Raw genomic sequence first — 12,350 nt, forward strand, 5'->3', positions numbered from 1 at the left:
GTGTGTGTGTGTGTGTGTGTGTGTGTGTGTGTGTGTGTGTGTGTGTGTGTGTGTGTGTGTGTGTGTGTGTGTGTGTGTGTGTGTGCTTGTTCATATATTTATTTTTAGATTTCCATATAAGTCAGAATGTGTTATTGTTAGACGACCACAAGTCAATGTTTTTTATTAACTAAAACTATTAAAATGAATTTTGTTAGTTGAAGTAAAGCTGAAATCAAATCAAATGTAAAGATGAAAATTTGAAACAAACGGAAATTAGAAATGATACTAACTGAAATCAAGTTCAAATTTCTAAATCTTAAAACTTAAATAAATATGAATAAAAAGCAAAATAGAAATATTTATACAAATAAACTAATTAACAAAATTATTAAAACTTAAACTAAAATGAAAGAAAACATCCATACAAAAATATTTATGAATACATAATATAATAGTATATAAATAATAGCAAATTTGCACTGTCACGAGTATGCCTCTGGAATATTTCACAGGCTTCTTGATCTAGCTGCGTTTGTTTTTTAGTTTTTTTCAGAAGTGCTGGGTGTGTGTTAGGTTATGTCAGTGAATCGTGAGAAATAGGACTCTCCCACACACTAAAGAGGTGATATATTAGACACTGCTTGCTCCCAGTGGTCACACACACACACACACACACACACACACACAATTTGGCTCTCACATACTGTGCTGTGTTGAAAAACTTCAGAGGCAGTGAAGTGGCAAGGTCACACACTCCATCATGAGGTCATTAAACAAAAGCAGATTTCTGCATCTTCCTGACAACAGCTTTACACTCTCCCTTTTTCGTTTATAATCTCTCTCCTCACACACACTTTTTCCCAAGATTTCACTTGTCATCTGTCTGTCATTTTGCCCTTAACTTTAAAGGTTTGTAATTCCATAACTTATTGTATTATATTTTTCAGTATTGTGATTGAATCTTTCACATTGTTAATATTTTAATATTTTAATAAATATTCCACATATAAATGTTTAATTCACCAAAAGATGGGAGATATATTTGCAGTAATTACTTATGATAAAATAAGTGAAAAATGTATTGCCCCAGGTCTCCACTGCTTTTAACTAAACATGCGCGCAATGATTAATGACCACAGGGCCTCAGTTCATAGTTTTCTTCTTTTATTTCATGATATATTGGGGCGATTTACCAAAGGTCAGAAGGTTTTTTTATTCTCATTTCTCTTACCAGCCTTTAATCTCTTCCTTCACTCTCCGCACAAGCCGGCCTAGGACGGACCTGACCCAGGCCAGCTGGCCCGGATGTAATTGGATCCTGAGATGGGTCAGGTCCTTAGGGTCCAGGCTTTGTTTTTGTGTGTGCAGTGGAGCAGGACTCACCCTGTTCTGCTTCTTCTACTCTTTCCTACTTCCTCTCTCTGGAGACGAAGACCCTGACAGAGGTTCACCTCTCTGAGGAAGAAGGAAAGATGGCGATTTGCTATCAGAGCTTGTCATCTTGTCCATCCTCACCATCCCAAGATGCAGTGACTGAAGCACATGGCATATTTGTACGATACCCTGGGAACTGTCTGCTAAAATACTAATCATCCATTTGACATACTGATGTAAACAATGACAACACCCCAAAACATGTGGTCATGCCTGGTTTTATGTCTTCATGTGACAACCATCAAGCCCATAGAGTGACAACAGATTTTTCATACTCACACTATCTCACCCATGTCTGTTGTCTTTACCTCATTCTGAAGGAAATAGCATTTCATGTTTGAATTTACGATACTAACATTGGTGGCGTCTATGTGTGTATTCAGTGCTGTGTGTATTTTGACAGCGATTAAGGTCACAATTTCACTTGACCCCAGTAAAGAAGCTCTGAGTGTGCGAGAGGTTGTGCTTGTTTGTGAGGTCCGTTTGTTTTGAATGAGTGGCCTCAGCCAAACCACCTCCTGAATAGTTGTAAATCTCTCTCTTCTCTCTCTCTCTCTCTCTCTTAGGTTTTCCATGCGAACGTAGACCCCTCTGAGGTGGTCCTGAATCGGATCCCTCAGCCAGTCTTAGCTCGGTTTGTCCGTATCCGACCTCAGGCGTGGAAGAATGGAATCGCTTTACGCTTCGAACTTTACGGCTGTCAAATCACGGGTCAGTAAAACTCACAGCACATAACTTTCTCCACGTCTGTTTCACCAGCCCTTAAAGGGTTAGTTCACCCAAAAATGGAAATTCTTTCATTAATTACTTACCTTAATGTCGTTCGACACCCGTAAGACCTCCGTTCATCTTCGGAACACAAATGAAGATATTTTTGTTGAAATCCGATGGCTCTGACAGGTGTCAAGACGTCGTTACAAAGCCCATCTCACTACAGTGGTTCTACAATAATTTTATAAAGCGACAAGTATAGTTTTTGTTTATAAAATAGACTTATATAGTGATGGGCCTATTTCATAACAAAGTTTTGAACGTTATGAATCAGTGCATCGATTCATGATTCGGATCGTCATTGTCATGTGATTTCAGTTTGCCAGTTTGACACGCAATCTGAATCATGAATCAACTGATTCATAACCGTTCAAAACTTTGTTTTTAAATTGTCCCATCACTATATAAGTTGTTATTTAGGGGGTTTTTTGTGCACAAAAACTATTCTCGTCGCTTCATAAAATTAATGTTATAATATTAATTATTTTCTTCTTTTTTTTTTTTCCAACATGATTTCTGTTTATAGTAAATTTGTATATTGTATTTAGCAACAGGTTTTAAAGAGTTAAATCTGTTTTACTGCTGTTTATATTTGTATTGTTTTCTGTAATCTTTTTATTGTGTTTTAGGTAGACAATTTTAAGATCTGTCCAGGGACAACGGATGAAAAATAGCCTTTTGGCTAATTCTGGTGCATTTACAGTAATGTCGATTAATGTACACTGTCCCTGTCAAATAAACAAATAAAATAAAATAAAATAAATGTAGAGCCACTGGAGTGAGATGGACTTTGTAATCGGATTTCAACAAAAATATCTTTATTTGTGTTCTGAAGATGAACGGCGGTCTTACGGGTGAGGAACGACATTAGGGTAAGTAATTAATGACAGAATTTTCATTTTTGAGTGAACTAACCCTTTAAAGGGATAGTTCACCCAAAAATGAAATTGACGTCATTAATGACTCACCCTAATTTCATTCCTCACCCGTAAGACCGCCGTTCATTTTCCGGTAACAGTTGAAGATATTTTATATTTTAGTCCCAGAGCATATCCAGAAAGCTAATAAAAACATCATCAAAGTAGTCCATATGTGACATCAATTGGTTAATTAGAATCTCTTGAAGCATCGAAAATACATTTTGGTCCAAAAATAACAAAAAATACGACTTTATTCAGCATTGTCTTCTCTTCCGCGTTTGTTTTCAAACCTCAAATATATCAATGATTCGGATCGCCAATGTCACCTGATTTTGGCAGTTTGACAGGTGATCCAAACTGCTGAAATCAAGTGACATTGGCGATCCGTATCATTGAGCGATTCACTGATTCATGGCCGTTTGAATCTTTATTTGAGGTTTGAAAACAAACACGGAAGAGAAGACTGATGCTGAATAAAATCGACGTTTTTGTTATTTTTGGACCAAAATGTATTTTCGATGATTCTAATCAACCAACTGATGTCACATATGGACCACTTTGATGATGTTTTTATTCCCTTTCTGGACATGGACAGTAAAGTGTGCATAGACTGCATATGCTCTGGGACTAAAATATAAAATATCTTAAACTGTGTTAAGAAGATTAACGGAGGTCTTACGGGTTTGGAGCGACATTAGGGTGAGTTATTAAGGACATCAATTTCATTTTGGGGTGAACTAACCCCAAAAAGGGAACTGATTTGTGGTGGTTGACTTTTAGAATTGACTTAACATTGTTTTTATAAAGGTTGTATTATTATGCTTCTTTACTGTTTTTAAATTGATTATGCTGTTTGCAATGCTTCATGAGATTTAAGCTCTTTTCATCACTAGTCAGAGAGACAGACAGACAGACAGACAGACAGACAGACAGACAGACAGATAGATAGACAGATAGATAGATAGATAGATAGATAGATAGATAGATAGATAGATAGATAGATAGATAGATAGATAGATAGATAGATAGATAGATAGATAGATAGATAGATAGATAGATAGATAGATAGATAGATAGATAGATAGATAGATAGATAGATAGATAGATAGATAGATAGATAGATAGATAGTGAACTTTTGTACGCAGTAGGCCCGCAGATACTACACGTGACAAATGTTCCAGATGCCCACTGTGTCCCTGTCAAGTGAACTCAAATGTGTATTTATCAGAGCTGTTTAGGGTCCTGATTAGGTTTGGCTATTTATGGAGATGGGGAGATAGCAGTCCCCTAATTCTGTTAGCATGTCCTGCAGCAGAAGAAGGAGGTGAGCTGCTTTTTCACTGATGTTATCAGAGACATCACACTCCATCATTACGCTATTAAACAGTGATTCTCTCCTCTTTTCGTCGACACTGAGCAGGACAAATGCGCTTTTAGAGACAGGGTCTTTTTCAACACTGACACAAACGACGAACGGACACACCACTGGCCTCCATATTAGACCTGCTGCAGTCCCACGGGGGCCGTTGTCCCTCGGGCATCCAGCCCAGAACAAGCTGCTCTCAGTGAGACTTGTCGCTGCCCTTCCTGTCTTTCCCACGAAAGAGTGATGCTCGGCCCGCGGGATATCCGACAGTGCCAAGCCTATAAAGATGCCCGTGAAGCCATCGATCACGTTCGTGCCGCTAGCCTCGATCTGTGTTTTACTGCTCTTTCTGTCGGAGTGTGGGTGTACCTCTGGGTGTAATTCAACTGAGATTGTTAGGATGGGCTTGAACCAGATGCCCCAGCCTGTTTTCCTGTTCTTTTGTTCTGTGTTTAAGCCATAGGCCAAAATCAATCATTTATTTCTAGAAGCTTTTGTATTTGTGGCGGTCGAGCCAGAGAAAGGCTGTTTTGGGCTGAGTGGGTTTGCTTTTAACTCTGCAGAGGTGAACCTAACAAACCTGGAACACGAAATTCTTCCTGTAATAAATCCTACACACAAACACCCACTCTGAGGGGATGTTCACAGAAAAAAGCGCACCCGCATATGCTCTGTTTATTTATTATTTATTCCTAAGGCCTCTCTCATGACATAACAACATGAAACATTGATCTCACCAGCCTTAAAATGTCAATACCTCTTTGCTTCACCATAACTTTTTTGCCTGTCCATCTTCCGTTCAGACGCTCCATGCTCCGAGATGCAGGGAATGCTCTCAGGCCTCTTGCCAGACTCTCAGATCTCAGCCTCCACCATGAGGGACATCCACGGGGCCACAGGCGCCGCCCGGCTGGTGGCCAGCCGCTCAGGGTGGTTCCCCAGTCCCGCGCAGCCTGTGGCCGGTGAAGAATGGCTGCAGGTGGACCTGGGAGTGCCCAAAACCGTACGGGGTATCATCACGCAAGGGGCCCGCGGGGTGGACGGCAGTACCAGCGCAGAGAACCGGGCCTTCGTACGGAAGTATAAACTGTCCCATAGCTTAAATGGAAAAGACTGGAGCTATATCATCGACTCCAAGACCAATTTCCCAAAGGTGAGAGCTGGGTCTGCTTCCAAACTATGATCTACTTATCAGTTGAGAAAACAGGTTAAATGGTTAGCGGAATAATTCGTTTTACATAGTTTTTTAGTTGGCCCAGTCTGGTTCAGGTTGGACTAGAGATCAGGATTGTTTAAATAAGGCACTGTCCTGCAGTGTTTATCTCAAACCCTCATCAAACTCAACCATTTAAGATACTCTGGTCTAGATAGTTGATCAGCTGAGTTTGACCTTTTAGTCCATTTAAGTCGAGAGCTGTTAAAGCCATTTAGGCTTTCTTGGATCCTGCTTTCCCATCTTAGGCAGGGTAGAGTCTGCTTTTTCCAGCAGAGAACTGAAGGGAAGAATATAACTGGAGTTGAATTAGGTTAATTAGTTAATCGTGCAAATTTAAATATTGTGGGTCGTTGAAAAGGCTATAGTAATGAACAGTTCACCACAATCAGATTATTAACAGACTTATTGCATTCTTTCCTGCTCATCTCAGCATTTCACTTCTAGATTCGCAATCTCCCACTCTGAGAGCAGAATTCAATTATGCTGCAAGCTTTGATAACATTCCAGTGAAATCATCCAGAGTTGTGTTAATTAAAACCTGAGCTGCAGAGCTGCGTCAGAGACTCACAGAGAATATCCACTAGCTTTCCTCTCTCAATCACACAGCTGTGCTAAAGTGTTTTTGTGCTCCATTCTGATCCTCCAGATTTTTGAGGGCAACACACACTACGACACCCCAGAGATCCGTCGCTTCGAGGAGATCGTGGCCCAGTTTATCCGGGTGTATCCGGAGAGGTGGTCGCCCGCTGGGATCGGAATGAGACTGGAGATACTGGGATGTGACTTGCCAGGTAAGACCTTTTTTATTATTAGCGTATATATATATATATATAAACAAAATAAAGTTAACAAAATAAACATTTTAAAGAATCAACAACCTTTATTTGTTCAAATTTTATTAAAATATTTTGTAAGCATATTGGGTAATTGTATGCTTATTTGTGAATACGCAGTTAAACATACCAAATTGTGCTATTTTCATAAATGATATTTTTTTAAGTCATTCAGATATAATAATATTTGGAGTTTCTATTTATTAAACAACTTTCCTTCATTGTATCAACAAAAAAATTTTATTTCAATAAACTCAAAATTTTAAGGCAACCAGGTTACTAATTTTTTTAAGTTAAACCAACAGTATTTTTTTTTTTTTTACATTGTATTAATCTGCTGAGTAATACAGTTCATTAGCCCAGCTGTAGGCTGTTTACATTACCTGTTGCAACTTCACATTAATATATAATGCAAATGATGTGCAGTCAAATATGTGTGTATTTATTGCCTATTGGCAGCAACTTTAAGAATGATCCGTTTTAATTAAAAATAAACATGGCCCCAGCTACAGCAGTCACTCTGCCACTTCCATCTTTGCTCTCTGTCCCCGATGCCCTTCATATCTCCTCCTCCTGAATCTTTTACCTGTCACGGCATGATGATCAGCCGAAAGGACACACGACTGCTCCCTCTGGACCTGGCCCGGGTTTTATAAAGCGGCAGGCCGAGGGGCAGTAATCGACGGGCTGTCTTCATGGCTCTGTGTCTGCAGGAACGCCGGGGGCGAAGGCGCATTAGAGGAGCTGCTAGAAAGGACGATGTGGGTGGAGGCCAGGGGAAGCCTCAGGGCTGAGTGCCCAGGTTTATTAGCATGGCAAGACTGCAGGAGGAAGAAGGCACGATGAAAAGTCAGACAGAGAGCCGGTGTTGGCTCAGGGTTAGTTTGTGGCACTTTGCAGGCAGAAGAGGAGATCAGGGCTGAAAGCTTCATGTGTCATCGGCGGGGCTCGGTGCGATACTGGCACAGGTTTACAGAGCCTATGGGCCATAAATGAATGAGAGCGAAAGATCAAGAGAGAGTAAGAGACGATAATCAAAGCAGATGAAAGAAATAAGGGAGGGATCAAAGCCAGTGAGTTAATGAGTGACGAAAAATGGACTGACGGCCGATTGTGTTTGTGTACACACGGTTATGTTTGCGTGAGGGAATGCGATGACAGTGCGGCGAGGCTCCGCAGCGCACAACTGCGCACCAGATGTTCGAGACACGGGGGGCTCAATCTACCCCACTCACTGTTGAAACTACAGCCTCAGTTCCTAATCTCCACAGTAAATCTAATCACATACAGATCCCAAGACACACAAACACACTTGTGTGTTATATACACTTGCATGTGACTTTGAAATTCGTGTATTTCCCTTTTGTATTTTCTTTGTTTCTGACCGTATGTACAACATTCCTAGCATCTGTTAAGCACATCCACAGTCCTCCATAAAAGTGCCGGTCCTCAAAGGAGCTGTTTGATAACAGAAAACACACAGACCTTCGGTTGTGTTTTTTTTTTTTTTTTTATATATTACATTGTGGCTTTGGACATGTCACAAAGCAGATTAATTATAATCCCAATAAACAATGAATCCGCTGAGTAATAAAGTTCATTAGCCTAGCTGTAGGCTGTTTACATTGCCTGTAGCAACTTTACATTAATATATAATGCAAATGATGTGCGGTCACAGGTGCGTGCATTCATTGGCTATTGGCAGCAACTTCAATGTGGCTCATCCAGTCAGATTTTACAGTCAGAATTACCCGTTTTATTTGAAAATAATAAACACACCGTGCCCCAGCTACAGCTTTGTTATATACTTACACAACTTTGATTTGTGTGTATTTTTCTTGCGTACTTTCTTCATTTCCGTCAGTACGCCCAATATTATGGCTGTTTCGTTTCCTACCATCTGTTAAGCACCTCTACGGTGATCACCAGTACCGGTCCTCAAAGGATCTGTTTGACAACAAAAAACATACAGACCTATGGTTTGAGCGAGTTTGCCCTAATTCGGAGCTCTAAAGCAAACAGAACTTTTGTAAATCGTGGTTGTTTGCAGCTGTGGTGCGAGGGTGAGTGACGCAGGGTCCGTGGCCGCTGTTGTGATTTTGAGGGGCCGTGGGGATTCGTGGAGAGAGAGAGAGAGAGAGAGAGAGAGAGAGAGAGAGAGAGAGAGAGAGAGAGAGAGAGAGAGAGAGAGAGAGAGAGAGAGAGAGAGAGAGAGAGAGAGATTAAATATTCAGAGGGCTACATCAGTCTCACTCGACTGCACAGAGATGTTTACGCCAATCACACACATCTGCCACCGCGTTCATAGTCGTCTTCTCACTGAACACACACATGCAAACATTTAATTTCATATAAAGAGAGATTATTAAAAGTTAGTATTACATGACACTCTGGAATACTTGATTCTGATTGGTCCATTGTGACATACAGTGGTCAAGTATTTTTATATAATGACCTGAATCTTTTTAATATAATGACCGCATAGCTGCATAATTGACCATTGTCCCCAGCAACCAGTTTCTTTCTTCTCACATGCTAAAATAATTTAGACTCAAATTAAAATCACTGTCCATTTATTTGGTAAGAAGCCTTGTCATGAGCAGGAAAATGTAGTCATGTACTCTGGTGTCATGGTTCTGATCACCCGGACAGGGTTTATTTGATGATAATGACCGTCTGACTATACATTACATATATTTTATACAGTTTTACAGTATATATATTATTACATATGCCATACTTTTCCTACTGTACAGAGTCGCGCAAACCAAGGTCATTCCTGGAGTTATTCTGAGCTGTGGCTAAGCTACGATTTTGTCCCCAAATCCCATCACTCTCCCGGAGGAAGGAAATGCGGAGTGAGGGACACGAGGAGAGAAATAATGAATTGATGAATAAATAAACAGAGGCGTGGCAGACAGACCTTGTGTGAGCAAGACCGTGAAAGACACACAGAGGGACTTTAGATATTTCAATCAGGCACCCTTGTCTATTATTCATTACTGGACTCAACGTCAAGCCAAAGGTTCCTGTCTCTGGGTGAGAGAGAGAGAGAGAGAGAGAGAGAGAGAGAGAGAGAGAGAGAGAGAGAGAGAGAGAGAGAGAGAGAGAGAAAGAGAGAGAGAGAGAGAGAGAGAGAGAGAGAGAGAGAGAGAGAGAGAGAGAGAGAGAGAGAGAGAGAGAGAGAGAGAGAGAGAGAGAGATGAAGAAAGAGAGAGGACAGTGACCTCTGCTGGGTGCAGTGCGTCTCAAATTGAAGAAGCTGCGGAGAGACCCGCAATCCTTGAGACTAGGCTCGCCTAGACTTCTGTCCCGCTCAGGCTGAGATTCAGGAGTACACTGTCAGAAAAAAAAATACATTGCTGTCACTGGGGCGGTACCCTAAGATACAAAACCAAAAAGGCACTGTACCTTTAAGGTATTAATATGTACCTTTAAGGTATTAATATGTACATTTAAGGTATTATTATGTACCTTTAAGGTATTGTTATTTACCTTTAAGGTATTAATGTGTTCCTTTAAGGTATTATTATGTACCTTTAAGGTATTGTTATTTACCTTTAAGGTATTAATGTGTTCCTTTAAGGTATTATTATGTACCTTTAAGGTATTGTTATTTACCTTTAAGGTATTAATGTGTTCCTTTAAGGTATTATTATGTACCTTTAAGGTATTACGTACCTTTAAGGTATTATTATGTACCTTTAAGGTATTAATATGTACCTTTAAGGTATTAATATGTACATTTAAGGTATTATTATGTACCTTTAAGGTATTGTTATTTACCTTTAAGGTATTAATGTGTTCCTTTAAGGTATTATTATGTACCTTTAAGGTATTGTTATTTACCTTTAAGGTATTAATGTGTTCCTTTAAGGTATTATTATGTACCTTTAAGGTATTGTTATTTACCTTTAAGGTATTAATGTGTTCCTTTAAGGTATTATTATGTACCTTTAAGGTATTACGTACCTTTAAGGTATTATTATGTACCTTTAAGGTATTAATATGTACCTTTAAGGTATTAATATGTACATTTAAGGTATTATTATGTACCTTTAAGGTATTGTTATTTACCTTTAAGGTATTAATGTGTTCCTTTAAGGTATTATTATGTACCTTTAAGGTATTACGTACCTTTAAGGTATTATTATGTACCTTTAAGGTATTAATATGTACCTTTAAGGTACTAATTCGCACTACTTAAAGTACTGATATGTACCTTTTAAGGTACTAATATGTACTATTTAGGGGTGAGTATGGTTCAAAGATTTCATACTCAAAGATACTTTGAGTAGTACAAAGATACAAAGATACTTTTCACTTTTGTACGTTATGGGAACCACCCCAGTGACAGCACTTTTTTTCTGAGAGTGTACAGCAGACAGTAAGGCTTCAAACTACAGCTGTGAATGGGATGGCTACAGTGACTGGAGGACAAATGATCAACTGCCTTAGCGTAGAAGTTTAAAAATCAGCAATTATATATGAATTCTGTTTTGTTTGTTTTTTGTTTTTGTTTTTTATGGCAAGTGAAGGGTTGGAAGATAATACCTTACAGTTCAAATGTTTTGGGTTAGTATTTTGGTCACACTTTAGATTAAGTAACTAATAGTTATGTAGTCATAGTTAATCTAAATGTAGTCATAGTTAATTAACTATGACTTTTGCCTCAATAAACTCCTAATTATTGCTTATTAATAGTTAGTAAGGTAGTTGTTAAGTTTAGGTATTAAGTATATGGTAATGCAGAATAAGGCATTAATATTTGCTTTATTCAAATTAATAAACAGCCAATGTCCTAGTAATATGCATGCTGATAAGTAACTAGTTACTAGAGAGAACTGGACCATAAACTGTAGTTACCATATTTTTTTCACGGTTTTAAAAGTGTCTTATGTTTACCAAGACTACATTCTGTTGATCAAAAACAGAAATATTATTACAATTTAAAATAACTGTTTTCTTTCTTAATATATTGGCCTATAGTATATGTTATAATATTGGATGAAGACTGGAGCAACGATGCTCTGAAAATTAATCTTTTCCATCACAAGAATATTATTCTTCAGTCACATGATTCTGCAGAAATCATTATAATATGCCAATTTGGAAGAAATTAACCATTTCTTACTATTAATCAGTGTTGAGTTTTTGTGGAAACTGAAAATTAGATTTTTTTTTGACAAATGGAAAGATCAAAAGACCAGCAAATGTGAAATAGAAAGCCTTTGTAACATTATACTATAGATTACTTAAAAGTGTTAATTACTTTCTTCTTCTTTTTTTAATGACCACTCATAGTGGCTTTAGAAATGGAAGAAAAAAAGTCAAAAGCCTTTTTGACAGTTTTTTTTTTTTTTTTTTTTTTTGCGCCAGCTTGAAAAAAAAAGTGTTACAGCATGAATTGAGCTCAGAAGCAAAAATGACCATTCTTGCCATTTCTTTAAAAATTGTTTGAATTAAAATAAATTGAAATTTAATCTTAAAAAGACGTTCCCCATTCTAGTAGGAGCTGTACTTAGTTGCCTATTGGTTAGTTATCATAGCTGGCAAGGGCATTAGCAAAATGGTTGTTGAGGAGCTGACTTGCCTTAAAGGCACTTGAGTCTCAGTTCTGCTCTAACCTGTTACCCACACATGGTACTTGTTTAAAGACAGCATAAACACACCACATACATGGGTAAACATGAATGGCACACACCTGAAAGAGAGAGAACATAAACTCAGGATGATCAGCGTCAGATGTGCCGATGGGGCCTGTGGCCGTCCGTCAAGGGAACAGTGGCTGTGGATTAGGACACGGCGTTCCACTCTTCGTTCCTTG

At 38.7% G+C, this 12,350-nt stretch overlaps 1 protein-coding gene across 2 annotated transcripts in view; it reads left to right on the forward strand.

Moving 5' to 3' along the window:
- nrp2b (neuropilin 2b) overlaps window positions 1-12,350 on the forward strand; it is a 190,178-nt gene that overhangs the window by 64,511 nt on the left and 113,317 nt on the right. For both annotated transcript variants that reach the window (XM_067443481.1, XM_067443480.1), the window contains exons 8-10: window positions 1,983-2,127; window positions 5,278-5,627; window positions 6,337-6,481. In XM_067443481.1, the coding sequence (XP_067299582.1) occupies window positions 1,983-2,127; window positions 5,278-5,627; window positions 6,337-6,481 (640 nt within the window). The remainder of the gene's footprint in view (window positions 1-1,982; window positions 2,128-5,277; window positions 5,628-6,336; window positions 6,482-12,350) is intronic.

Source organism: Pseudorasbora parva, chromosome 5 (assembly GCF_024679245.1).
Source record: "Pseudorasbora parva isolate DD20220531a chromosome 5, ASM2467924v1, whole genome shotgun sequence".
Classification (NCBI taxonomy): domain Eukaryota; kingdom Metazoa; phylum Chordata; class Actinopteri; order Cypriniformes; family Gobionidae; genus Pseudorasbora; species Pseudorasbora parva.